Here is a 23328-nt window from a genome sequence, read left to right as displayed (position 1 = left end):
AAGGGGCGGGGGGCGAGCGCGCGGTGCACTGTGGGCTGGCGGCGGGGTTGGCCCGGCCGCGGGATGTCGGGCTGCGCGGCGCGGCGGTACGTGGCGGCGGCGCTGGGCCGGTGCCGGGCCCGCGGGCTGCCGCTCTGGGAGCAGCCCCCGGCCCGCGGCCCGCGGCTCCCCCCGCGCCCGGGGGCTGCGGCCCTGCCGCTGCTGTTGCCGCGGCGGCACCTCTCGTCGCGGTGAGGCCTGCGGGGGGCGCGGTGAGGGGCGGCTGGGCCCGGGGGGGCGGGCTGGGCCGGGCCGGGTGTGTGGAGGGGAGGGTTGGGGGGAGGGGAAGGGGGGTGGGGGGGGGCTGTCGGGGCGAGCGGGTGGTGGGGGCCGCGAGGGGTGTTGGGGAGGTGATTGGGGGGTGTGTGGGGTGCGGTTGGGTCAGTGGGGGAAGGCTGGGAAGGAACTGGGGGCTGTCGGGGTGGCTGTGGTGGGGTGGGTGGGAGAGGAGGGATTGGGCTAAAGGGGTGACTGGGTAGGGGGTGGGGGACATCCAGGGCGGCTGGGAATGGGGAGGCTGGCAAAGGGTTGGAGTCATGGAAACGGGGGGTCACTGGGCAGCCCAGCGCGTGGTGGGGTTCTCAGGGGGGGCGTGTGGTACCCGAGCGGGTATGAGGTGGGGGGAAGCGCCTGGGGCTTGGGGGCTGTGTACCCCCTGGCCTGGGGGCTGGCTCAGCCCCTGCAAACCCACCGAGCCACTTTTTTGCTCCTAGGAACCGTCCTGAGGGCAAAGTGCTGGAGCCCGTGGGGGTGTTCGAGGCACCCAAGCAGCACGGCAAATACGAGACGGGTCAGGTGAGCGGTTCTGGGGAGCAGAGCTGACCCTGGGGGTGGTTTCACAGGGATTGGGTAGCCAAGTGATTTACCCCTAAGGAGGCTGCGGCATTGTAGCAGAAGGCCAGAAGTTTCACAGTTCAGTGCTCCTTGTCTCTGCTGTGTCTGCAGTTTGTCAGTCATCTGACAGTAGCAAGTTGATAAGAATCTACAGCGTGCGTGACGCGACTGTTTCTGCAATGGCGTTTGCCCCACTGGTGTTATTGAAGGGTTTTCTCCCTCTAGGAGCAGAAGAGACAATCCCTGAATTTGAGAAGTAACAACTAAACTTGTAACTTCTGTGCTCAGTAATCAGAGATGTGTCTCTGTGTTCCTGGTTGGTCTCTCCCCTGCTGGTCTCCTTTCTGCACTTCTCCTGTTCTATTACTTGATGACTGGTTCATCCATTCACTTTTCTGGGGTAGAGATGACGTGAATTTCTTCTCTCATTCCAGACTGTTTATGTTCCCTCTTTGTTTCTGGGTTCACACAGTGGTGATTCTCCCCGTATTCCCATCCCACACATTCATACCCTTTGTAAATGTTTCTAATTTTACCTCAGTTAACAGATTATTTTTTTTTTTAAACACTGTTAGAAAAGGGCTTTTGGCTTCATGTTTTCTTTTGTACCTTAAGTTTCTTAAAGCTTGGTGTGTATTCAAATGCAACTGTTTGTTCCTTTCAGCTATTTCTTCACAGTGTGTTTGGCTATCGAGGAATAGTCCTGTTTCCTTGGCAAGCCAGGCTTTATGATCGAGATGTGGCTTCTCCTGTCACAGAGAAGTAAGGATTTGGTTTATATGTTGTACTGTTACATTTACATTTTTTAGCGTGTTTCCTGTTTGCGTTAAACAAGTCTTTTTAAGGAGGACAGTGGTATAGGTCTGTTTTGTGTGAATGTATGAGTATTAATTTTGTGTTAATTAGAGACAGGGTGGAAGTATGAAGGATGAGAGTGAGTGTGTGTATGAAGGAAGTAAAAAAAATAAGTAATCATGCTCCTGGCACTTTTTATCACAAAAACACCCCCTTGTGTTGCTTTTTGAGCTAGGTCCAGGTTCCTGTGTTAAAATTGCAGGCTGTGGCTTCTGTAAATTTCCAGTGAGTTGGATTTGTCAGTTGCCTCCCCAGTTTCAACCCATTAGATAGGCCAGGTTCATCCTTCTTGCGGACTGAGTTGCTGTTCAGTTCTCTCCCCTTTTCCATCCATTTCCCCCCTGGTCCGTGTTGGAGCTGTGCTGGGAAGGGATGAGGATGAGGATCGGGGGGCAGTGGAAGTAGCCACCCCAAACAGGAGACTGGACTGAGCAGGAAGAACTTCTCAGTCTGAGAACAGAGCTGTTGTGCCTGTGACAAACACTGTTTGTCATCTTGGCTCATCTGTTGTTGTGTGGGTGGTTGACATGAATTTGATTTGGATGGAGTTGAATGATTACAGACTGTGAAATGTATTTTTTAAAAAAATATTGTTTATGAATGTGCTTGGTCCTGGTAACAAGTTTGCTGCCATCCTGTGCTCAAGCTCAGTGCTCTGCTTTTCTCTTTAAGGAGCGAGAATGTGGCAGGCCACGGTTCCAAAGAGGTCAAGGGCAAAACACATACTTACTATCAGGTGCTAATAGATGCCCGGGATTGTCCACATATAGTAAGTAACTAATAATCTTGGTATTGAAACTTAAATATCTTCTCCTTAATGAATGGTTCAGATGGACAGGTACTGAAAGACGGTGGCTGTGGTGGCTAACTTGATTGTTTAGAATTTCAGAACAAATTTGTTCTTCAAGACATATTTTCCCTGAGAAAGACAATCTGAAATGTCATGTGACTGTTTTCTGGATCATGTTTCCTTCTTCCAACCTCCTTTCCTGATCCTGTTGGCGTTCCTACTCTGTTGTGTACAGTCATTATGAATGTGGGTTGCAGCATTGAAAATGCTCCTCTCTTGTTTGGGTGGAGAATTAGCCTAGAGGAATTAAAAGAAGAGATGTTCTGCAGTGAATTGGCTAAATAAAATAAACATTATGCACTTCAGAAATCACAATAGTAAACTGAAATGTGGCTGGCAACTGACCCACAATAATCCACAAGAAAGACAGAAACCTCCCTTTTTCTCAGTCCCAGAGATCGCAGACGGAAGCAGTGACGTTCCTGGCAAATCATGATGACAGCAGAGCTCTCTATGCTATACCAGGTGAGGAAAACACACCTTCAGCCTCTGTGGAGACGGGGATTTCGTGAGATGAGGTCAGAACAGTCATCAACAGTCAACCTCTGCCAGTGAAGCAGCAATTCCTACAGGATGTTCCTGTAGGGAATCTGTCTGTAGTTCAGGGCTGGGCTAAAGACAACAGGATGACTAAAGTATGTGAAGTCGTTTTGGACAGATGGAAGTTGGGCAGACTGTGATCGGACACAGGCATGCCTGCTTTGAGCTCTCGAGACGGATCCCGTACGCATACCCTGTTGTATATGGGCTAGTCTAGTTTATTATTGGGACAGCTAGATCTCTTCCTGTCCTGTGCATTTCTTGCCCAGAGTCCTTTTGTGGCAGTGCAGTTGCTTCGCAGGCTGTGTGTGTTTATCAGAGGAATCATTCTGTGGAGAAATTGCACAGGAGAATGCTGCCAAGGGTTATTACTGGCCTGTTTCCTCCATACTTGCAGTCATGGCAGTATTATCTTTGGCTTCCTTCTTGGTAATGTGATCCATTTTTCTGCCAGGAGACTTCTGAGCTGCTCTTTGCTAGGGAAACTGAACAGTTTTGGGGTTTCTTTTTCAGGTTTAGACTATGTAAGCCATGAAGATATCCTTCCCTACAGCTCCACTGATCAAGTGCCCATCCAACATGAGCTCTTCGAGAGGTTTCTCATGTACGACCAAACAAAAGGTAATCTCTGGCTTCAGAGAGAGCTCTTCAGAGCCGGATGCCCGAGGTACTCTATAACAAGTACCCAGAACCCGTCATCTTAGTTATGGTGGAAAAATTGTGGTCTGGTTTGGGTTTTGTTACAGTAAAGCTTCCTTTAAATAGTTTTTGTAACTGTGAAAGGAGTTGCTCTGAGGGGAGAGCGCTCTGGATACAGTATGCCTCTCTGCATAAACTCTCACCTTTCCCTCCCCACAGTTCCACCTTTTGTAGCAAGGGATACGCTGTGTGCTTGGCAGGAGAAGAACCATCCCTGGCTAGAGCTTTCTGATGTGCACCGAGAAACCACGGAGAACATCCGCGTCACAGTTATCCCCTTCTATATGGGCATGAGGGTAGGTCTGTGTTGCGTGTTGCTGTGTTAGTTCTGTGATCTGCTTAACTTGCATGTTTTGCTAAGACCAGTTTACTGGCTGAAGGTGCCGCCTTCTTACTGGAGAAATGACTTTTTAATCACAGTTGTGATTTCCTTGTCATGTTGTCCAGCAGAGAGATGAACAAGAAACTGTTTGGCCATACATTTTTGGAGGACAGCTTCTGAATATTAGTGTGTGTTTGTTATTTGTAGGATGGGAAATACCCTGTACTGTTCCGCAGAACATTGCTAGCGAGATATTTAGGAAGGCTCGTGAATTGGTCCTTTATTGCCTCAGTCACAGATGGGCATGTGTGTGAGGTGGCAGTGAGGCCAGCTGCCCCGTAATGACAGATGTGCCTGTTATCCTGCCCAGGGATGAGGTGCTGTGGGTGTCTACCCCTGTTTTCCTGGCTCTAATATGGGTTAGAGGGTTTGGTTAAAGCCTTCTGGATTTAGCTGATAACTACGAGCCCTTTATAGCATAACAACTGGATGTGGACCATCCCAAATAATGAGGAGGCTCCAGTAGACTTCTGAGTGGGAGGGCTGGGAATTACCACAGCAGTTTGATTTCCAAGTCCAGACGAGCACAGCTGCTGGGGGCCCGTGCTGTGACAGGTGGACGTTTTGGTGTGGATTTGCAACTTCTGTGAAGCCCAACTGATGTTTGTCCTAACGTTGTCAGAAAAACAGGTGCCTGAAGGCAAGGAAACGGGTGTTTCTAAATCTGTAGAAAGTGCGTAATTAACATGGAGATCAACCCTCCGTAGTCGAGATCCTTGCAAATCTCCCACCTCATGATTACATGTCTAGAGCAGAGCCAGTGCCAGGCGGTAACTGATGGACTGCTTCGGAGAGCAGCTGTCTGTGCTCATGTGAGTTGTCCGCGTCGATCTGGCATGAAGCGAGAGCCCCCGTGCTTGTGCTGTGCTGACAGCTGATGAGGTTTTGGCACCAAGTGTTGAAGGGCAGCTGCTAAAGTCTTTTGTTTCTCTTGACAGGAAGCCCAGAATTCCCATGTCTACTGGGTAAGTGCCTTTTGTTTCATGAAGCAGCTAAAGGGAAGGAGTTTATTTGCTGTGGCATCACTGCTGTGTGATAAGCTCTGAGGGAGAGTAGCCCTTGCCTGGCAACTGTTTCCCAGTATTGGCTATGGGTTATCAACTGTTTGCAGCTGATTGCAGTTCTTGATAACAGTCTTTCTTCTGTCTAGTGGCGCTACTGTATTCGCTTGGAGAACCTTGACAGCGAAGTGGTACAACTCCGAGAACGGCACTGGAGGATATTTAGCTTGTCTGGCACTTTGGAAACTGTCAGGGGCCGTGGCGTTGTAGGAAGGGTAGGTATTGTGTAGCTTCTCTTGGGAAGCACAGTGCCTTGCTGGAGTCCTCTCGCTTGGGTTGGTCCGCTGGTAAATTGCTTAGTGGCAGTAGAAATAGATGGAATAGGAAACTGGCAATGAAAAAAATCACGAGCTTTTTATCAGTTGTTAGTGTGCATTAATCAAAACTTCATACTATTAGAGAATGATCCTAAATGACTGGTAACAGGAAAACTGGAATGACGTGTGATTTTGGCACTACTCAGTGGGCGAGTTGTTTGCTGTGCAATTGGTAGCGATGCTCAGGTGTGGCTCTCTCTGTTTTTCTTTTTGCTATATAAATTTCCTGTTGATGCCTGTCTGTGGAGAAATATTAAGATCTGTTGCTGATGCAGCGTGGTCTCTTTTCTTCTCAGGAACCAGTTTTATCCAAAGAACAGCCGGCATTTCAGTACAGCAGTCATGTCTCCCTGCAGGCATCCAGTGGTCACATGTGGTAAGAAGCACTTATTACTGCAGTGGTGGTTTAGATATAGGGCCCCACAGCGCTGAACTGGGACGCAGTTATTGGCTGAAAGGTGGGTGGAAGTGGACTGAATGGGACATACTTGATAGCATACATTTTTTTTGAGCTTCTCTATAGCGGTATCCCAGTTAGTGATAAGATGATCTGTTGATTCTTTGCACCAAGAGAAGTTTCAGGTTAATTTATCTTTCTTCTGTGGTCTATGCTGGATTTGAAAAGACATGAAGCAGTTCTCCATCTTCTGCTTTCCTCAGTTTCTGTCCCTTTCAGTCCTTGATGCACGAGGATGCTTGGCTTCATGCTGGTGTTTCCCCAGGCAGCAGGGATGTGTGCACTGATATCCTCTCTTGGGAGAGGACTGGGCTTTGATTCTATCCCTGTGTGAAGCTGTGCGGTTTTGTGTCCACAAGGAATCGCTGTGTGGGGTTATTCCCAGTTGAGGCCAGATAAGGCCCTCGTTCTAACTGGTGTTCAAGTATCCTCTTCTGGTAGTGCAGGTAGGAGAGTGCTCAGCTGTGTTGTTCTTTTTCCTGTGCCACAGGGTTAAAGCCATTTCCCTTTGTTATGCATTTCAGCTATGTTAGCACATCTAGTGTCATTTCTGTGTGGACAAGAAATGTGCAGGCACCTCTGTCTTCTATATGACAGGTCTTTCTGGCTTGCATTTTTTAAGTAAACATGTTTGGGAGTTAAGCTGCCTTGGAACTGCCTTTTTGCTGGGGAAAACAAGAGAGCGGCTCTTTGCCTATAGGATATACTCCTGTTTGCCATGTTAAGCATTTTGAATTGCCTGAATGCATGCCCTGGGGAATAAAACCAGCTTGTTTAGTAGTTTTTCCCTCTCTGCATGCATCCTGAAGAGACAAAGGTCCTGCAGCTCAGAAGCTGCTCAGCTTGACTTCTGGTGTTTGACTGTGTCCTCTCCATCATGAGAACCTGTTGGTTTATCTCCACAATCCTCTTGCCCGTGTCATGTTCTGCAGTGCAGTCGCCTGTAGTTCAAGGCAGTAAACAAATTCCTTGTTTGAACAAGGACAGGCAGATTCAGTTCTGAAATGCAAAGCAGAAGCTGTTCCAAATTACATCTGTGATGGGATTTCATATTGTCGCAGACTTCTTAACCAGTGGAGCTTCTGCCAAGAAATATGAATCTGAATTTACATGTAACTAGTTTGTAAAAATAGCTTGGATGGTTTTGTCTCCTGTGGAGTGGGAGTTAGGTAAACACTGTCGCAGATGTGTGGAGTGTGTTTATCTCCTGGAGGCTCCAACCATGACATCTTTGTTCAGGAAATGTACATTAGAGATGTGATGTAAACTGCCCAGGAGTTCTCCAATAAATGAGTCAATTTGGCAGGCAGATGTTCTTGCTGTTGAACCAAGGTACTTGCTGCTGGGCCGGCCCTGCAAATAGAGCCCCAGAGTCCCTGTGCAGGATATGGAAGAGCTCATGTCTTGCTTTCTTGCTGATGATTCGTACCTGTGTTTGTCCCTGGCCTCAGGGTGATCTCTGCCATTATTTTTGCAGGGGTACTTTTCGATTTGAGAGGCCTGATGGCTCCCACTTTGATGTCCGAATCCCACCCTTTTCTCTGGAAAGCAACAAAGACGAGAAGACCCCTCCCTCCGGCCTTCACTGGTAGAGCAGACTGAGTGCCGAGACCCACAGAGGCCTGTGTGTGTTGTAGACCTTTGCCTCCCCATTATCATTATGCTGCAGCCAAGAACACAGAGCTTTTAAACATTTTAAACCATTTTTGTTTTAACTGTTGTCTAACGGGGAGGCTTTTTTTGAACTTTAATACTGGCTCTCTTGGGCTGCTTGTAAACATAAGCTGTGTTACAGTTAACCCATCCCTTCGTGGCACCTGCTGGGGTTGGAGCTGGGGGATGTAGATCTGTGCTGCTGCAGACTGGCCCCCTCGGCAGGCCTGGACCCTTTCCAATGTGTTGTGAATTCTCTGCAATGTGAGGTTTCTCTAATAAACTGGCCCTTCCAGTTGCAACCAGTCTTCCTTTATAAACCAAGGCCTAGGTTTTGCATCCAGCCTGCCCCAGCTTGTTGCTTCTCCCTTGCCCATGCAAAGTGGGGTCAGCCCAAGACTTCTTGCTGTTTCAGAGGGCAGCAGTGAGGCTGTTTTCGGGAGCAGGAATGTGAGCTCATCCTTCCTGCAATGCAGCTGCTTTTTGGGATTTAGCCAGCACGCGGCAGAGCAGCCTGTGAGCTCCGCTCCTTGTTGCACAGCCTGTCTGGGCTGTGCACTGGAGCCTGTTTTGTCAGAGAAAGGGAGTGCAGAGGTGGGAAGGTGGGTTGGCAGGTGGTGCTGAGCAGGCTGCCACGGTGTCTTGTGTGTGTTAGAGCACCAGGCTGTGTGCTGTGATAGTGCAGGAGAGCTGAAGGGGGCCCTCCACCTGCAAGGGCTTGCCTTGCTGCAGGCATGTGTGTCCCAGCTGCTGGAGGGTGCTTCCCTTGCTCGTGATGCGGCTGTAACAGTGTTTTCTTGGTAGTTTCTGCTTTGGCAGGAAAAGCTTGTTTTAACCTGCAGTGCTGTCAGCGACAATGAGGTAGCACTTGGTTTTCTGCTCCTACTTGCTCAGCTTGGTGGGTTGTGATTTTTTTTTTTTTTTTTTTTTTTCGGTAGTCTGTGTGGCAGGCCCTGCAGAACTGTGCAGGTCAGTGAAATACCTGTAAGCTTACAAGGTGTGGATTTGGGGGAATTTTGCTTTTACAGGAAGGGCCCAGTCTGCAGTGCAAATCGGGTATTAACTTTTTTTACAAGCCAGAGCAACTCTTGGCAGCTCTGAGGGTTGCAGAGACCTGGAGAGACATCAGCCTGTGTGGTGGGACCCTTCTGGTTGTCTCTGGGTTTCCAGGTTTCTGGGAGACTTGTGGAGCGTGAGGTAGTTGGCTTTGTGATAGGAACCTTGGGCAGAATGTTTCCAGCCTTGCTCCTTTCCCTGATCTTCCTTAAATGGCAAGGTATAACTAACTCATAGGACTGTTGTTTTTCTATATTGAGGCATATGCTAGTTACTTACTCTTTCCCCAAGTCCTCTCTGAACAGCCTCTTCGTGTCTGGCTCCGCAAGGCGGTGCTGTGGCCGTGCTATGGGTTGTCTCGGCTGATGGACAAACAGACTTTGGAAATGCTGGCAGAAGAGACTTGTGTGCTGTCCTGCAGTTGGCAGATACTTGTATAGAGAAACTTAATTACTACTGCTTAAACAGTGCTTATCTGTCATGGGTCTCTTAATTTTATGTCTTCCTTTGTGTCAAGTAGGACATGCTATCTACATTGCTTTTGGAGTTTGAAAGGTTTCAATAGCCAGCCTGCTTTTAGGGGTAGAAAAGGATCTGTAGGGAACAGCCCACAGCTGACAACCCCATGTTGCTGCTGTCATGCAGATTTCTTTGCAGGGTGAGAAGTGGGGGGATGATGCCCCGAGTTCAGAGGAAGCAGGGGACCTGTAGGAACCTGCTTTTTTCCTCCTATGCAGTTGCTCGGAGTACCAGCTGCCCTGTGTCTCCCTTGGGTTATTGACTTCAGCTTTACTGGCAGTTACAACACCGCTGTAAATGTTTAACCCTATTGCTCACCTGCCCATGCTTCTGGGGCGCTGTGGACCTAAAGCTTCCAGTAACAAGCAGAGAGCAGTTGTATTCCTAAGTGGTGGCGTGGTCCTGGGGCAGGGGCTCTGCCAGCGCCAGGGGGAGCAGCTTTGGCAGCTGTGGCGTGTTTGGTGTGAAGGGGCAGGGTAGGGCAGAGGCCTGGGGCCCAGGAACAGCCGTTCTTGGCAGGGTAATGACTGGCAAGAACCGAGGTGACCAGCGCTGCCGGGAACGAGCGGGGCTGGGCCGAGGCGCAGGAATGTTTCCGCTCCATCGGTCTGCGTGGAGGCGGCGGGGCCGGGCCTGCCCTGGGGCCGGGGCGCGGTGCTGCGGGGCCCGGCGCTCGGGGAGGGCCCCTCCTCAACCGCTTCTCTCCCCAAGACTGTTTCCAGGGCCGGGGTGAGCCCCCTCCCCGCGGGCGGGCAGCTTTCCTCTCCTGTAAATACCTGTACAAAAACCTAATCAATAAAGCGCAGAAGGAACGGCTCTCGCTCCTGCCTCTCATTCCCCCAGCGGCGCTCGGGCACCCCCCACCTCCCCACAGCGGCCCCGGGGCCCGACCGCGCCCCGGCCCTCACGCCGCCATCTTAGTTTGTGTGCTCCCGGCGTGCCCTGCGGCGCCGGAAGTGACGCAGCGGAAGTGCTGCGGAGGCGGCCAGGCGGCAGCATGGTGGCGGCAGGCGCGCACCGGCCCGGGCCGCTGAAGCAGCAGAACAAGGCGCACAAGGGCGGGAAGCACAGCGGGTCGTCGCAGCGCCGCGCTGGAGGTGAGGCGGGGCGGGCCTGGCCGCCTTCCCCGCCGCGATCCCCGCCGGCTCTGCGCGCCGCCCCCCCGCCTGACCCTTCTCTCCCCGCAGGCCGCGTCCCCGTCAAGGCCCAGCCCCGCCGGCGGCTCCGCGCCCTCAGCAGGGTGGATCGGCGGCACCAGGCCCTGCAGCTCCGCCGGCAGCGCAAGGAGGCGGTGAGGGCCGCGGCGGGAGCGGGAAACGGGGCGAGGCGGCTCTTGGCGAGGGGGCAGCGGGAATGGGGCCGGGGCGGGTGGCGAGGGGGGTGCGACCCTGCGGGCACCGACCCGGTTTGGGTTTTTGCGGGGGAATGGGGAGCTGGGCCGGGGGGGAGGGACGGGTGCCTGGGTCCGTTCCGTTCGGTTCAAGCAGAGCATTGCTGCACCGAGCGAGTGCGGGTGGAGCTGCAGGTGGATCCGGCCTTGATCTCGGGGCCGGGACAGGAGCTGGACTGGGGTTGGGGTTCATGCTCTGCAGCTCTGCCCACAGGTGCTGTTGGAGAAGCGGAGCCTGGGCAGCAGGGACGGGCCTCCACACCTTGTGGTTCTGGTGCCACTGCACAGCAGGGCTGCAGCCCATGACACCCTCAGCTTGTTGCGGAGCCAGGACTCTGCTGTTGTCTGCGTGGATGATGGGAGAGCTGGTGGCTTTGCGCTTCTCTGCCCCCGACTCAAGCAGCGCTGGCGCTTTGTGACAGCACAGGCAGGTGAGGAAATGCTATTGTTGGTGTGATTCTTGGCTCCGTACCCTGGTAGCCTCAGTAATGGAGGTGTTTTGCGTGCAGGGGACCTTCATTCTGTCTTAGATCTAGCAAAGGTTGCTGACTCCCTCCTGTTCATCCTGGATCCTGCAGATGGCTGGGACAGCGCGGGGGAGCACTGCCTGTCCTGCCTCTTTGCACAAGGGCTTCCTAGTTATGGTGAGCGAGTGAGAAACTTTAAGGGTTTCTGGTGGGGTATATGTCGAGGGGGTGCCTCATGGGAATTTATTGTGCAGTAAAAAATTCCATATATTAATAGGTGATTGCAGGTCTTTGACCGCTCTGTTTTTGAGCGTAGCATGGTCGGGTGAATGCCATTGTTACGCTGTCTTGTGTTACTGCTGTGGTGGGGGAGTGCTGGAGCTAGAAGGGATGTTCTAGGTTTAGGCCTCTGGGTGTGTGGTGGTGTCACTATTGTCATGGTTATGTAGGTGTGCAGAGCAAAGGGATTCAAAGGCTTTCTTTGCTAAATTCGGTTCCTGGGCCCTTATCTCCGTGGTCTCATCTAGTCTCAAAATCTTGTCTGTAAAGACAGGTTTTCTGTCTCAAGGGTTCTTCTGACTATGTGAAACTACCTTTGCACCTTGTGGTGTGAATCTGTTATTTGGGTGCTGATATCTGAGTGTTTTGTCAGTGCTTGGTAAAAGGGGTACAGAAAGGTTTACAATCTGATCCTGAACTCTGTTCTATGCACTGTTTGGCAGCTCTTGCTGTCCCAGGGGGCACTGACTTGCCATCTAAGAAGCGGATAGATGCCAAGAAGAAACTTGCCAAAGCCATTGAGAAGCGCTTTCCTGAGGTCAAACTCTTCCCCCTGAACACAGAGCAGGAGTCCTTGCTGCTGCTGAGGCACCTCGCCACCCAGAAGCAGCGGCATCTCGCTTTTCGGGACAGGCGGGCTCACTTGCTCGCATACACTGCCGAGTTTGTGCCTGGTCAGGAGAGCGACCTGGTTGGGACCTTGAAGGTGTCTGGCTTTGTCCGGGGACAGACCCTTGATGTGAACAGTCTGCTGCATATTGTGGGGCATGGAGACTTCCAGATGAGCCAGGTGGATGCTCCCCCTGACCCCCTCTCTTTGAACCCCCGAGTGGTTAAAGGACAGAAGAGGAGTCAGGACATGGAGGTACAGGTTTGTGGGAGGTCAGGGCTTTGCTGTCTTGTTAGAACATAATGTTTCTAAACTTTCATCAGGAAAATACAACTGGGTGTATGTGGTTAGGGGGAGGGGAAAGGGAGTTGTATCAGAGCCAGTAGGCCTGTGTTCTGCCACTGAGCTGAGGTTCTTTGCCCACAGCACTTAATTAATGTTATGTTATGACATAATGAACAAGATACTGAAGGGAGTTTCGCTTCAGACTGGTTGCTAGCTTGAGTTAGGTGTGTTCACAGCTGGGGGCTCTGCTCTTGCCCTTCAGGACGACTCTGTAAATGGTACTGATGAGATGGAGGAAGACATTAAGGTCCTGATGAAGGCAGATCCAAATAAGCAGGAGTCTTTGCAGTCAGAAGTGGTTCCTGATCCTATGGAAGGCGAGCAGACGTGGCCTACTGAAGAAGAACTGCAAGAAGCAGAGGGTGAGTAGCAGCAATACTTCTGTATTTTTTTCCTTGTCCCTGTTATGAGTGTTGTTAGAAATCCTCTGTCACTGGGATGGCTGAGGATGGCTGCGAATAAACATGCTAGTTGGGCTTCCCTGCCTAGCCCCATCACCTGACTGGCAGGCTATGTGGTTTGCCTGGCAGGTAGCAGGGTTACATTTTAGCTGCCTTTTCTGGGCCCTGGCAAATTCTGTGCTGGGCAACAGTGATTCTAGTCTAGAGCTGATCTTGGCTGTCCTGGTTGTAAATGTTGCTGAGGGGAAGGAGAATTGTTCCTGTATTAACCATTGGTGGGAATCTTACAGCTTCTCTGAAGGCTAACAGGAGGGTGGTGAAGGTCCCCAAAGGCACATCCAAGTACCAGGCTGCCTGGATTGTGGATGATGGAGAAGAAGGCAGTGAGAAAGATGATGATGAAGATGATGACATTGACGATGATATGATGGAGGAGGCAGTTTCCCAGGTACCTCCAAGAGCTGATGCTGCAGGCAGTCTCCAGGCTGTTATTGCATATCCTAAGACAATCCTGTCCTGGCTTGCTCTATGCAAGGGCACAACACAGCGCCAGGACTTGCCTGGATTTCCATTGCTAAATCTCTTCTGTGTATCATGTTGCGTTTTTTTGCCTGTTAGATACCAAGGTGAGGGGCTGTGGTGGTATAGCTTGGGTCATGATTCACACACTGCAAGTATAGCAGGGTTTGCAGTGCTGTGTGGACATCTGCATGTGCTCACGGGCTCTGTGCTGCCCTGTGTGTCAGGAGGGGGAAAGCAGTGAGGAGGAAGAGGAACCTGCAGAGGAGGAGTGCGAGACTATGACCATTTCCGAGTGCTTGCGGGATGACCAGTATGATGAGAAGGTGGAGGAAGATGAACAGATGCTGGAGAGATACAAACAGGAGAGAATGGATGAAATGTTTCCGGATGAGGTGGACACGCCACGCGACGTACCTGCCAGAGTCCGGTAAGAAACAGGGTGCTTTGTTGGGAGAGGAGCTGGAGGGTTCCTGTCTGTCTGGTGTGGTGAGATAGGGCAGGAAGCCTGTGATGTCTTAGCCATGGTGTCTGAACCTGGCTGAAGGACTCTTCTGAAGACTCACTCCTAGGCTCTGAGGCTTCCTGGGAAGGCACTAGCTGGGGGGCAGTGGGTGGGCCTGGGCAGCTCCCTGCAGCAGGGAGAGCTGCATCCTGACCTGGAAGAGGGTGGAAAAGGGCAGAGCCCTGATGCAAGGGCAGGTTGCCTGGGGACTTGGCTGCTGTTTCTAGCTCTCTCAGCACTAGTGTCTTTTCTGAGCACTGACGTTTGCTTTGCTCCCTTTGCCCTCTCTGAAGGTGTGAGTCCCTGCGGACCACAGAAGATGCTGCCTGTGCACCCCAAGTGACGTAGTTTGTCTTTCCTGTTATCTGTTCTCCTAGGTTCCAGAAGTACAGAGGGTTGAAGAGCTTCCGGACTTCTCCGTGGGACCCCAAAGAGAATCTCCCAAGGGATTATGCCAGGATTTTCCAGTTCCAAGACTTCTCCCGAACCAGAAAGCACCTCTTCCGGCAAATAGAGAAAGGGGAGACTGAAGGAGCCTCGGTAACTCCCTTTTGCTGGTCTCTTCCCCTACTGTGTTTCCTTGCTCCTAATAGGAAAGACAAGTTAGGTGGCTGGGTGGACCTTTCAGCCAGCTGGTTCTTAGCGTGAAGCCATGAGTTCGGATGATACTGCTCTCCTGGACTCCTTCTCTAACCCAGGCCCATGTTACTTCTGACACTTTTTTGTTGAGAGAAGTATTTACAACCGATCCTTTTTTGGCAGGTTGGCTGGTATGTTACACTTCATGTCTGCAACGTTCCTGTCTCAGTGATGGAGAGCTTCAAAGAAGGAAAGCCCTTAGTCCTGTTTTCACTGCTTCCCCATGAACAAAAGGTGAGTAAGTATGGCCCTGCTGATAATCTTGTAGGTGTACAGCTCCTTGTCTGATTCTCTCAGGCTGCATGAGTTGGAGAGGCTCCAGCTGCAGAGGGTTTGGCCTGAAATCTCCTCTCACTGCTCACGTTTCAATGTAGGACCTTCCCTTTGGTCAGTGCAGGCTGAAGCTGTCACGGGTGTTTAGGCCAGTGTCTGAGCCTGGCCGAGGTGTCTGCATTGGTGACCAGCAGTTCTTTGGGAAGCCATTGTCTAGGGCGTTCGTCTCTGTTGCAGCATCCCGTTTGCTTTCTGCTCTGTCTGCCACCACTTGCCAGCCCTGCTGGCAGCCCCTCACAGCGCTGCCTCTCTTGCAGATGTCCGTGTTGAATTTCCTGGTGCATCGGCATCCAAGCAACAGTGAGCCAGTGAGGGCAAAAGAGGAGCTGATCTTTCACTGTGGATTCAGACGCTTCCGAGCATCCCCCTTGTTCTCCCAGCACACCTCAGGTTTGTGAGGGACCAGTGGGGTGGCCATGGCTATGCCAAGAGGTGGGGCTGCGGTTTCTAGGGCAGGAAGCCTGTGATGTCTTAGCCATGGTGTCTGAACCTGGCTGAAGGACTCTTCTGAAGACTCACTCCTAGGCTCTGAGGCTTCCAGTGGAGGCACTAAACAGTGGGGAGTGGCTGGCTTGGGGAAGGTGGCTCACTGGTTTGGGCAAGGCCATGGCAGGCTCCACGCAGCGAGCTGGTAGCTCAGAGGGTCACTTTTATTCCCCGATACTCCATGCCAGCAGAAGAGGGGTGTTTATCACCTGTTTTGCTAAAGCACAGAGCCTGTTTGCCAGGGAAAAATGGGCTCAGTGGGGTTTCTCAGAGCGTAGGACTGCTGCTGGCTTGAACTTGACCCATTGCTGTTCTGTCCTAGCTGATAAGCACAAGCTGGAGCGTTTCCTGCGTCCAGATGCTGCTGTGGTGGTGACTGTTTACGCTCCCATCACCTTCCCTCCTGCCTCAGTGCTTCTTTTTAAACAGAGAAGTAATGGTAAGTTGGTAAGTGCTGAGGAGGCGGTGTCTGGGAAACAAACATTTGCAGGCTATTCCCACACCCCACTTAGAAATGCACCTCTCTGGAAAGTATGACTTGAAAAAGCAGCCCCCTTCACACTGTTGGAGAAGATTAACACGTTTCCTTCCCCATTATGACCTGCACCTTTGTCCATGCTGGGGGGTTGCTCTGGACCTGGAACTGTTTGTGGAAGGGGGTTGTGGTGGGGGAGCCGGTGATGGAGGCACCTTCTGTGGCGCTGCCCTCTGATGCATTAGTGACTCTCCTTGCAGGAATGCATGACCTAATCGCCACTGGTTCTCTGCTTTCCATGGACCCGGACAGAATTGTCATCAAGCGGCTGGTGCTCAGTGGCCATCCTTTCAAGATCTTTGCCAAGACGGCTGTCGTGCGATACATGTTCTTTAACAGAGGTATGGCTTGTCTCTGTGTGGTGGGAAGAGGGGATGTGGAAGCAGACCTCCTGCCCCTGCGGTGGTGGTTGTGTTGATGCAGCAAAGCTGGTTTCTTACCTGCCTTTTATCTTTTATGTCCAGATGATGTAATGTGGTTTAAGCCAGTGGAGCTGAGGACAAAGTGGGGTCGTAGAGGACACATCAAGGAGCCATTAGGTAGGTTTTATTCAATATTTATTTCTGATGCTGGGCAGGATGTGGGCCTCCTGGGCAGGAGAGACGGCTCATGGCCTTTTCTGCTCTCTGCCTAGGGACCCATGGTCACATGAAGTGCCACTTTGATGGACAGCTAAAGTCCCAGGACACAGTGTTGCTGAACCTCTACAAGCGTGTTTTTCCCAAATGGACTTATGACCCCCATGTTCCAGACCCTGTGCCATGGGTGAGGAGTGAGAATGTGCTGCCAGTGCAGGAGGTAGAAATGGAATGAGTCTCCAGCATGTTTGGACTTTGTGCCTTAGCTCCCTGGATGCTATTCTCAGCCTGTGCGCAGTGAGGACAGCACTGATGTCTTGTTACTGCTCGGGTCTGTACAGGGGTGGCTGTCTCACCAGCTGCTGCTCAGGTACGAGCTACAGCTATTTATTTTAATGGAAAATGTTTTCAAAAACATCCAAGTGCCTCTGTCTTTGTGGTAGCTGGTTGTGGAGGCCAAAGGGAGAGGCTGCGTGCACACCTCGTGTGGGAGCCCCTTGGCTCGCTGGCGCTGTTGTCTTTCCCTCATGCCCTGCCCCAGTGATGTGTGTGGGGATTTTGCTGCATCAAAGGCAGGAGTTTGCTGGGATTATTGTGATGCTGAGAAAGAAAGGTGAAGTAGCAGCTGGGGAGAGTGACAGCCCAGTTCCCTGGAGGCCTATCCCAGAGCAGGGCAGCTGTGGAGGGGAGAACAGGCAGTGCTTTGTTTCCAGGCCCCCCCAGTAGCAACCCTTTACTGTGGAACCAAGTGACTGTCTCTGCGCTGTAGAGACCAGCACCAGCTCCCCCTTATCCCTCTACAAAAACTCTGAAATGTTTGGGGTTGTTCGTCTGTTTTTAGTAGTGCACAAACCAGACTACAAATTCAGAGTGAGGTTTCCGTTGCTTGAGACACCGCTCTGTTCTCATTCTGCTTTCCCAGGGAGGTCTGTGAGCCAGGTCAGGGAGCTCAGGTCCACGTTTCCCCCACACAGCACGATGCAAACATTTTCCACATCCCGAGGGACTGCCTGGAACTGTTCCGAGAGCACAGCCGCCACTCCCACGCCAGCTGTTGGCTCAATCAGCAGCTTCATCCTTTCCCACACCAGCCGCGTGGCTTGCTGTCAGGACAGAGCAGCAGCTGTCATCCCAGCAGCAAGTACAGGCTGCTCCAGGGCTGCGGAGGGCACTGCATGTGCACATCTCTCTGCAGCGCCCTGGGAAGGGAGAGCAGAGCTTCCGCCAGCCCTTTCCAGCTGGAGACAGTGTGGGTGTTGCACAGCTGTGGTGGTGTGCAGGGGCTTGTGCTGCCCTGGGAGAGCGTAGGGGTGAGAGTGGAGGGGCAGAGCATGGCTGGAGGCAGCTGCCTCCTGGCAGCTACCGTGAGAAGGGAGCCGGGAGCGTTTACCTTGATTTCTTCCTCTGAGACTGTCAGGACATCATCAACCAAATCCCTGATGATAGGCCATGTGTTTGGGCCAATGCTCGTTTTAACTGCATCTGCGATGGTATCCAGTGGATGAAGGTTGGGGTTCAGTTCCCCTCTTATCTTGGACTGGTAACAGTCATCCACGTTGCGTGGCTCAGCAGCAAACACTTTCACATCTGGTCTCAAAGCCTGTGGAGAGCAGGAAGAGCCACTTGGTTGAAACTAGTGTATGCCTGTCTGCTGCTGCTGTGCAGGCAGGGGGGCAAGCAGGTCACATTGCTTCTGTGCAGACCCCAGGCACCCAGAGATTTTCAGAACAGAGTGTCCATTTCTGAAGAGAAAAGCTGCTGCCTGCCTTGGGAGTCCTGCCCTGCCCTTCCCACAGGGAGATGCAGCCATTGTGTCCCAGATGAGCTGCTGCCTTACCTTGATGGCAACTGCTATTCCTGCAATCATTCCTCCCCCTCCAACAGGAACCACTACTGCATTTACCTCAGGTGCCTGTGCAGAAAGGAAGCGTGAGTGCTTCTGGCACCTCGGGCACTCCTTTTCACTGTGCCCCTGCCTGAGGAGCAGAGCTCCAGGCTGTGCGTTTTCCTCACCTGCTCCAGCACCTCCAGGGCAATTGTGCCTTGCCCTGCCATCACTGCAAGCTCCTGGTTGGGGTGCACCATGACTCCTCCCGTCTCCTGGACTACACGAGCTGCTGTCTCGGCTCTGGACTAGGGGAAAGCATGGATGGTTGCCTCTCAGTCTGGCTATGCCACTTCTCTGGCTGCTTTCTCCATGCCTTACCTTGTCGCTGGGCTCGCATGGCACCAGTGTGGCACCGTAGCTGCGGATGGCAGCTTGCTTACAGTGCGGGGCTGTCCGGGGCACCACGATGTAAGCAGGGATCCCTGTGTGATGGAAGAGGAGGCAAATCCAACAGCCAAAAAGCCACAAGCAGCCAGTTAGTGCTATGCTAGCTCCTGCAGGTGTTCAGGAGTGGAATGCCACTGCTTATCTCCAGGGGCAGTGGAGCTGGGTTTGTGGAGCTGCCTCTGCCCAGGAGCCAGCTCGGCACATACCCCTGGCCCTGTACCTGCTGCCTGGCCCCTCTGAGCCGGGGCTGGAGCTCGGGGTAAGCGTTACCTTCTGCCTGGGCGGCACAGGCGAGCGCCTGCCCGTGATTCCCGCTGCTGTGTGTCACGACAGCCCGGGGCAGCGCGCCTCCAGCACGCTCGCTTTCCTCGACGAGGCTCCTGACTGCGTTGAGGGCACCGCGGATCTGGAAGGAGAGCACAGGGGCCTGCGCTGCTGCTGGGAGCTGGTGCACAGGGTGCTGCGGGCAGGCCGGGAGCCTCCTTCCTGGCAGCCCCCCGTGCCCTGGGAAGCCCTTCAGCCCCCGCGCAGGGGGGCAGGAGCCACGTTGGCTTCGAGGGCTGGGCGGGCAGCGGCTTTCTGCGCACCTTGAAGGAGCCGGTCCGCTGGAAGAGCTCGCACTTGAAGAGTAGCCGCCGGCCGGCCAAGCGGGCCAGGCTCCGGCTGGTGAGCACCGGCGTGCGGGGCAGGCGGTGGCGCAGCCGCCCCTCGGCCGCCCGCACGTGGGCCAGGGCCAGGCGGGGCGGTGCCGCCATGTGCTCGGTGCTGCGCGGCCGGCGGCCCCGGGGGCGAGCGCGCATGCGCACGGCGGAGCGTTTTGGCCCTGCGCGGCCGCCGTCCGTCGGGCCCGGCTCGCTCCCCCCCCCCCCGGCGGAGGGAAGATGGCGGAGGGGTTGGAGCGCGTCCGCGTCTCGGCCGCCGAGCTGCGGGACATGGTGGCGGCGCAGGCCCGCGCCGCGGCTGGTGGCGGGCGAGGTGAGGGGGCGGCAGGGAGCGGCGGGGCGGCGGCGGGAGGCGGGAGCCGCTGTGTGGGGGCTTCTCCCGCCCCTCGGCGGCACCTGCCCGGGGGCGGGCCGGGCCCCTCGGCCGCGCCGCCTGGCTGGGGCTGAGGTAGGGGCCGGGGCCGGACCGCCGCGCTGGGCCCGCCTCGCCCGGGGCTCGGTTCTCGCCGAGGTGCGAGCAGGCGGACGGCGGGGCAGGGAGGGCAGGGCCCCGGGGGGGCTGCGGGGCGCCCCTGGGGAGCTGCGGGCGCGGCTTCCCCCGGCCTCAGGGCGGGCCTGTCCCCCGCCGCCCCCGGGCCGAGCCCCTGGCAGCGCGGTCCCGTCTGGCTGAGGGGCCGCGAGCTGCTGCCGGGCGGGCAAAGCTGAGGAAAACGCAGCACGTAACGGCCCCGCTTTGGTGAAACACTTTATCGTGTGTTGTTCAGGCTGTGTTCTCTAAGGAGCTGTTGTGTAAACACAGTTATAGAGAGGAGAGAAGCGTTACTGAGTTGTGAGCAAGGGGGGAAGATGCATCTGTGACTCAAACAACCCCTTGGCAGTGCAGGGGGGCTGTTGGAGAAGGTGGCACCTGCAGGCAGAAAAGCTCCTGCACCAACAGCAGGCAGGGAATTGCTGCCGAAACCTGTAGCACTAAAACTTTATGGCTGGTACTTGCTCAAGTCTGGCAGTGTGCTCTCATCTCTCCTTTTCTTGGCTCATTGTCGCTTTGAGGTAAAACCTGTTGTGGATTTGTGTTTTGTAGGTGGCCGAGGGTTTGGTCAGCTTTGTTGTACCTTAGGTGGCCGAGGGTTTGGTCAGCTTTGTTGTACTTTCTCATTTTCTACTCTTGTTTTGTGGTTTTCTGTAAACCTTGATGTAGATTTTCATGTCTATTCTCTTGGACTTGCCCTGAAGGGTGGTAGGCTCTTTCCCTTTACTTAATATTTCTACTTGTGTATTTGTCATGATACAGTTTTTTGTCCCTGTCTGGTTTGTGGTGGGAATAAATTTCTTCTGTTTCTCCCCAGAAAACATGAAAGAAGTGAAGGAGCCAAGGCATCGCAAAGACAACAGGCGCCCGGACCTGGAGATTTACAAGCCTGGCCTGTCCCGGCTGAGGAGCAAGCTTGTGCAACCAAAGCACGAGGCCTCAGAGAACCAGAGGAGCAGAGCTGAGGAGGGCAAGGAGGAGGGTGCCAGTGACAAAGGCTCTTTGGGAGGAGGGGCTCCAGTCACGGAGGATTGCAGCAAAGGCAGTGGTCCCAAGCAGAATGGTCCTTTGCAGGAAAATGAAGAGGCAGAGACTAAAGGTGGTCTTCGGAGCCAGGAGAACTTGTCCAAGCAGCCTGCTCTGGATGAGTGGTGTTCCAAAACCACCAGGAGAACCAAGAAGCCAGACCAGCAGATCTACCAGCCTGGGAAACGTCTGCATTCAGCTGCTAAAGAACCATCCCTGCGCTCAGCTTCTGAGGAAGTCACCAGTAAGATGGAGCAGCTGAAAGTCGAGAGAGATGAAGAGGCTGAGAAGGGTACTGGAAAGGACAGTAACAGGAAAACCAAACCAAGCAAGGAGGATAGAGAGGGGAGCCAGGTAGGGGAAGGAGTGAAAGCCTCAAGGGGAGAAAAAGGAAGACGGATAGAGCGAAGCGACAGGGTAAGGAGAAAAAGTGATGAGGTGATGCAGGGGAAGCTGGGCTCTACCAAACGGTACTCCCGCTCTGACAAGCGTCGGAGCCGGTACCGCACCTGCAGCACAAGCTCAGCTGGAAGCAACAACAGCATAGATGGAGCTCCACTTGTGGATGGGGTGGAGAGGCGGCAGGAGCGTGCCAGAGAAAGAGTACGTCCTAGGAAGCAGGTCTCTGCATCCTCCACTGACTCCTTGGATGACGATAGAATCGACGAGGCAGAAGCATATGTCTCCAGTAGGGGTTTGGATAATAAAAAGCATTCAGAGCAGAGTCGGGCTTCTAGGAGTGAGAGCGAATGGAGCAGCAATGGCAGGGAAGTCAAGGGACCCTTTCGAGTCACATTTGACAGCAAAACTATGAACAGGGATATCAGTCTGGTAGATACAGATAAAAAGAAGCCTCTGAAGGCATTTGTTAGTTGCAAAGACTCAGAGCCTTCTGAGGCGAGGAACCATAGCAGAGAGCCCCAAGGGAGGGGCCGTGGGATTCTGTTCCTGCCTGCCAACACTGATTTCTCTGCCAGCACCGTGGGCTCTCCTGAAGCCAGTCACCCTGGGCCCAGGCTCCTGCTCAGCGGGGCTGGGGGTAAAGGCCCCCGAAGCAGAGGCCGAGGCGGCACTGCTCGCAGGCTGTGGGACCCAAATAACCCGGACCAAAAACCCGCTCTGAAGAGCCAGACTGCTCAGCTTCACTTTCTAGACACGGACGATGAAGTGAGCCCCACCTCCTGGGGGGAAGCCCGCCAGGGTCAGACATCCTACTATAAGTTCCAAAACTCTGATAATCCCTATTATTACCCTCGGGCCTCTGGTCAAGGCTCCCAGTATCCTTACGGTGGGTACTCCCTGCAGTATCCTATGGGTCCAAGCAATGGGGTATACCCAGGAGCCTATTACCCGGGGTACCCTCCCCAGGTGGGGCAGTACATGTGTGGCCCACTCCCCCCAGCTCCTCTGAGTCCTGAGATGGAGCAGCAGATGCGGAACATGCAGCAGCAGGAGCTCAGCAGACTCCTCCGTGAGGCTGGGAACCAGGAGCAGCAGCTCAGCAATCTGCTTTCCAGAGACCGCATTAGCCCGGAGGGGCTGGAGAAGATGGCCCAGCTGAGGTTTGTGCCTGTGCTGTAGCGGGGTGTGTGGCAGAGTTATTTTCAGGGTGGACTACTAGAACTGTTATCCAGAGAATGCTGTCTCCTTGGGGATCTGGCATACTGGAGACATCAGCATCTTGGAAACTGGAAGAGGGGGTAGTGGCTTGCTAGCTTTTGATGTACTGGGTCTGTTTTTCACGTGCCAGTGGTATGTGTGTATTGGGAGGAAACTGTGGGTGAAGATACCATTTGCTTGGGCTGGGAGCTAAGCCGTGGCTTTTTGTGGTTGTGGAATGCTTTGCCCTTGTCCGCAGGGCCGTGGAGGAGCAGGACAGGCACCTGCTGTGGCTCTTGGGTTCTTGCCTTTGCTGGAGCCACTCTCAGTTCCAGTGCTCTCATATGCTTTCAGTATTTGCTGGTGGACTTCTACTTTTTTGCCTGTCCTTGGTTATCTGCTGTCTGACTTGTGTTCTGGACTTCAGGGGCGGTGACTGTCAGCTTGTACTTGTGAAGCCTTGTGTGGGTTTCTGATGCTGTGTAACAGTGACAGCACCTTTCGAGCACCAGGTGGTTTTGCTTTTGACATCACTTAATGCTGTGACATACAGTGGTCCAGTGGGAGTAGCCTGGTGACACCAGCTAGCATGTGGGAAGTGACACTGGTGCTCTGGAGGGTGGTTAACAAGGCTGGAGCAAGTTTCTACTTGTCATCTTTCACATTTACCTGTGGCCTCTGAGTCTCCAGGGCTTCCCTGGGGACTTATTTTTGGAGCTGACTGGCAGCAAAATTAGCAGGTGAGCTCATTTCAGGGCTTGTTTGTTGTTTTGGGCACTTGTGCTACAGACCACAGGGTGAGATATGTCTGCGCTTGAAGCCACACTAGAGGTTTCAGCCCTTCCTCAAGGTGTCAGGGTCACCTAGAGCTGTTGTCTGGAGGGCGAG

The 23328-nt window shown here is 53.5% G+C and overlaps 4 protein-coding genes and 2 non-coding genes across 9 annotated transcripts in view; 5 read left to right on the top strand and 1 right to left on the bottom strand.

Moving 5' to 3' along the window:
• The first annotated feature begins 48 nt into the window (after nt 1–48).
• Nucleotides 49–7989, top strand: POLDIP2 (DNA polymerase delta interacting protein 2). The gene is made up of 11 exons (XM_040615856.1): nt 49–230; nt 753–834; nt 1538–1635; nt 2401–2497; nt 2968–3043; nt 3632–3739; nt 3977–4113; nt 5138–5164; nt 5350–5475; nt 5874–5953; nt 7512–7989. The coding sequence occupies exons 1-11, from the start codon at nt 64–66 to the stop codon at nt 7624–7626; spliced, it is 1113 nt and encodes a 370-aa protein (XP_040471790.1). The 5' UTR covers nt 49–63; the 3' UTR covers nt 7627–7989.
• A 2234-nt stretch (nt 7990–10223) lies between these two features.
• Nucleotides 10224–16766, top strand: TSR1 (TSR1 ribosome maturation factor). Of its 2 annotated transcripts, none has more exons than XM_040615791.1 (15): nt 10224–10359; nt 10450–10553; nt 10867–11083; nt 11162–11296; nt 11842–12263; nt 12556–12715; nt 13045–13202; nt 13501–13703; nt 14156–14318; nt 14541–14651; nt 15008–15140; nt 15559–15675; nt 15972–16112; nt 16236–16310; nt 16406–16766. In XM_040615791.1, exons 1-15 carry the CDS (start codon nt 10260–10262, stop codon nt 16582–16584), a joined length of 2418 nt encoding a protein of 805 aa, XP_040471725.1. In that variant the 5' UTR covers nt 10224–10259; the 3' UTR covers nt 16585–16766. The 2 variants fall into 2 exon arrangements, with proteins under 2 accessions (XP_040471725.1, XP_040471714.1); XM_040615780.1 differs by having other exon boundaries at nt 11842–12269.
• LOC121082807 lies at nt 13773–13865 on the top strand. Its single transcript, XR_005826137.1, has one exon. It is a non-coding gene; the product is annotated as a small nucleolar RNA SNORD91 family (small nucleolar RNA).
• Nucleotides 15203–15295, top strand: LOC121082808. Its single transcript, XR_005826138.1, has one exon. It is a non-coding gene; the product is annotated as a small nucleolar RNA SNORD91 family (small nucleolar RNA).
• The window catches only part of SMG6 (SMG6 nonsense mediated mRNA decay factor), a 118194-nt gene continuing 111503 nt past the window's right edge, over nt 16638–23328 (top strand). For 2 of the 3 annotated variants that reach the window (XM_040615665.1, XM_040615654.1), the window contains exons 1-2: nt 19471–19599; nt 20633–22403. In XM_040615665.1, the coding sequence (XP_040471599.1) occupies nt 19506–19599; nt 20633–22403 (1865 nt within the window). In that variant the 5' untranslated portion in view covers nt 19471–19505. Of the gene's footprint in view, nt 16720–19470; nt 19600–20632; nt 22404–23328 lie in introns of those variants that run through there. The other variant, XM_040615674.1, reaches the window with a different exon arrangement.
• SRR (serine racemase) lies at nt 17166–19402 on the bottom strand. Its single transcript, XM_040615858.1, has 7 exons — nt 19212–19402; nt 18895–19030; nt 18556–18659; nt 18363–18482; nt 18187–18261; nt 17740–17949; nt 17166–17452 (listed from the first exon to the last, which is right to left on the bottom strand). Exons 1-7 carry the CDS (start codon nt 19377–19379, stop codon nt 17255–17257), a joined length of 1011 nt encoding a protein of 336 aa, XP_040471792.1. The 5' UTR covers nt 19380–19402; the 3' UTR covers nt 17166–17254.

Source organism: Falco naumanni, chromosome 1, assembly GCF_017639655.2.
Source record: "Falco naumanni isolate bFalNau1 chromosome 1, bFalNau1.pat, whole genome shotgun sequence".
Classification (NCBI taxonomy): domain Eukaryota; kingdom Metazoa; phylum Chordata; class Aves; order Falconiformes; family Falconidae; genus Falco; species Falco naumanni.
The sequence above is the reverse complement of the archived record's forward strand: the minus strand, read 5'-3'. Positions and strand labels throughout refer to the sequence as shown.

Bases quoted from the DNA above. Each gene is read 5' to 3' on its own strand.
- POLDIP2 (XM_040615856.1), top strand. From the start codon at position 64: ATGTCGGGCTGCGCGGCGCGGCGGTACGTGGCGGCGGCGCTGGGCCGG. The intron at 231-752 runs GTGAGGCCTGCG...TTTTGCTCCTAG, and splicing joins CGGCGGCACCTCTCGTCGCG to GAACCGTCCTGAGGGCAAAG. The intron at 2,498-2,967 runs GTAAGTAACTAA...CCTTTTTCTCAG, and splicing joins CCCGGGATTGTCCACATATA to TCCCAGAGATCGCAGACGGA.
- TSR1 (XM_040615780.1), top strand. From the start codon at position 10,260: ATGGTGGCGGCAGGCGCGCACCGGCCCGGGCCGCTGAAGCAGCAGAAC. The intron at 11,297-11,841 runs GTGAGCGAGTGA...ACTGTTTGGCAG, and splicing joins ACAAGGGCTTCCTAGTTATG to CTCTTGCTGTCCCAGGGGGC. The intron at 12,716-13,044 runs GTGAGTAGCAGC...GGAATCTTACAG, and splicing joins AGAACTGCAAGAAGCAGAGG to CTTCTCTGAAGGCTAACAGG.
- SRR (XM_040615858.1), bottom strand. From the start codon at position 19,379: ATGGCGGCACCGCCCCGCCTGGCCCTGGCCCACGTGCGGGCGGCCGAG. The intron at 18,660-18,894 runs GTAACGCTTACC...TCCATCACACAG, and splicing joins CTGTGCCGCCCAGGCAGAAG to GGATCCCTGCTTACATCGTG. The intron at 18,262-18,362 runs GTGAGGAAAACG...CTTTCTGCACAG, and splicing joins CCCTGGAGGTGCTGGAGCAG to GCACCTGAGGTAAATGCAGT.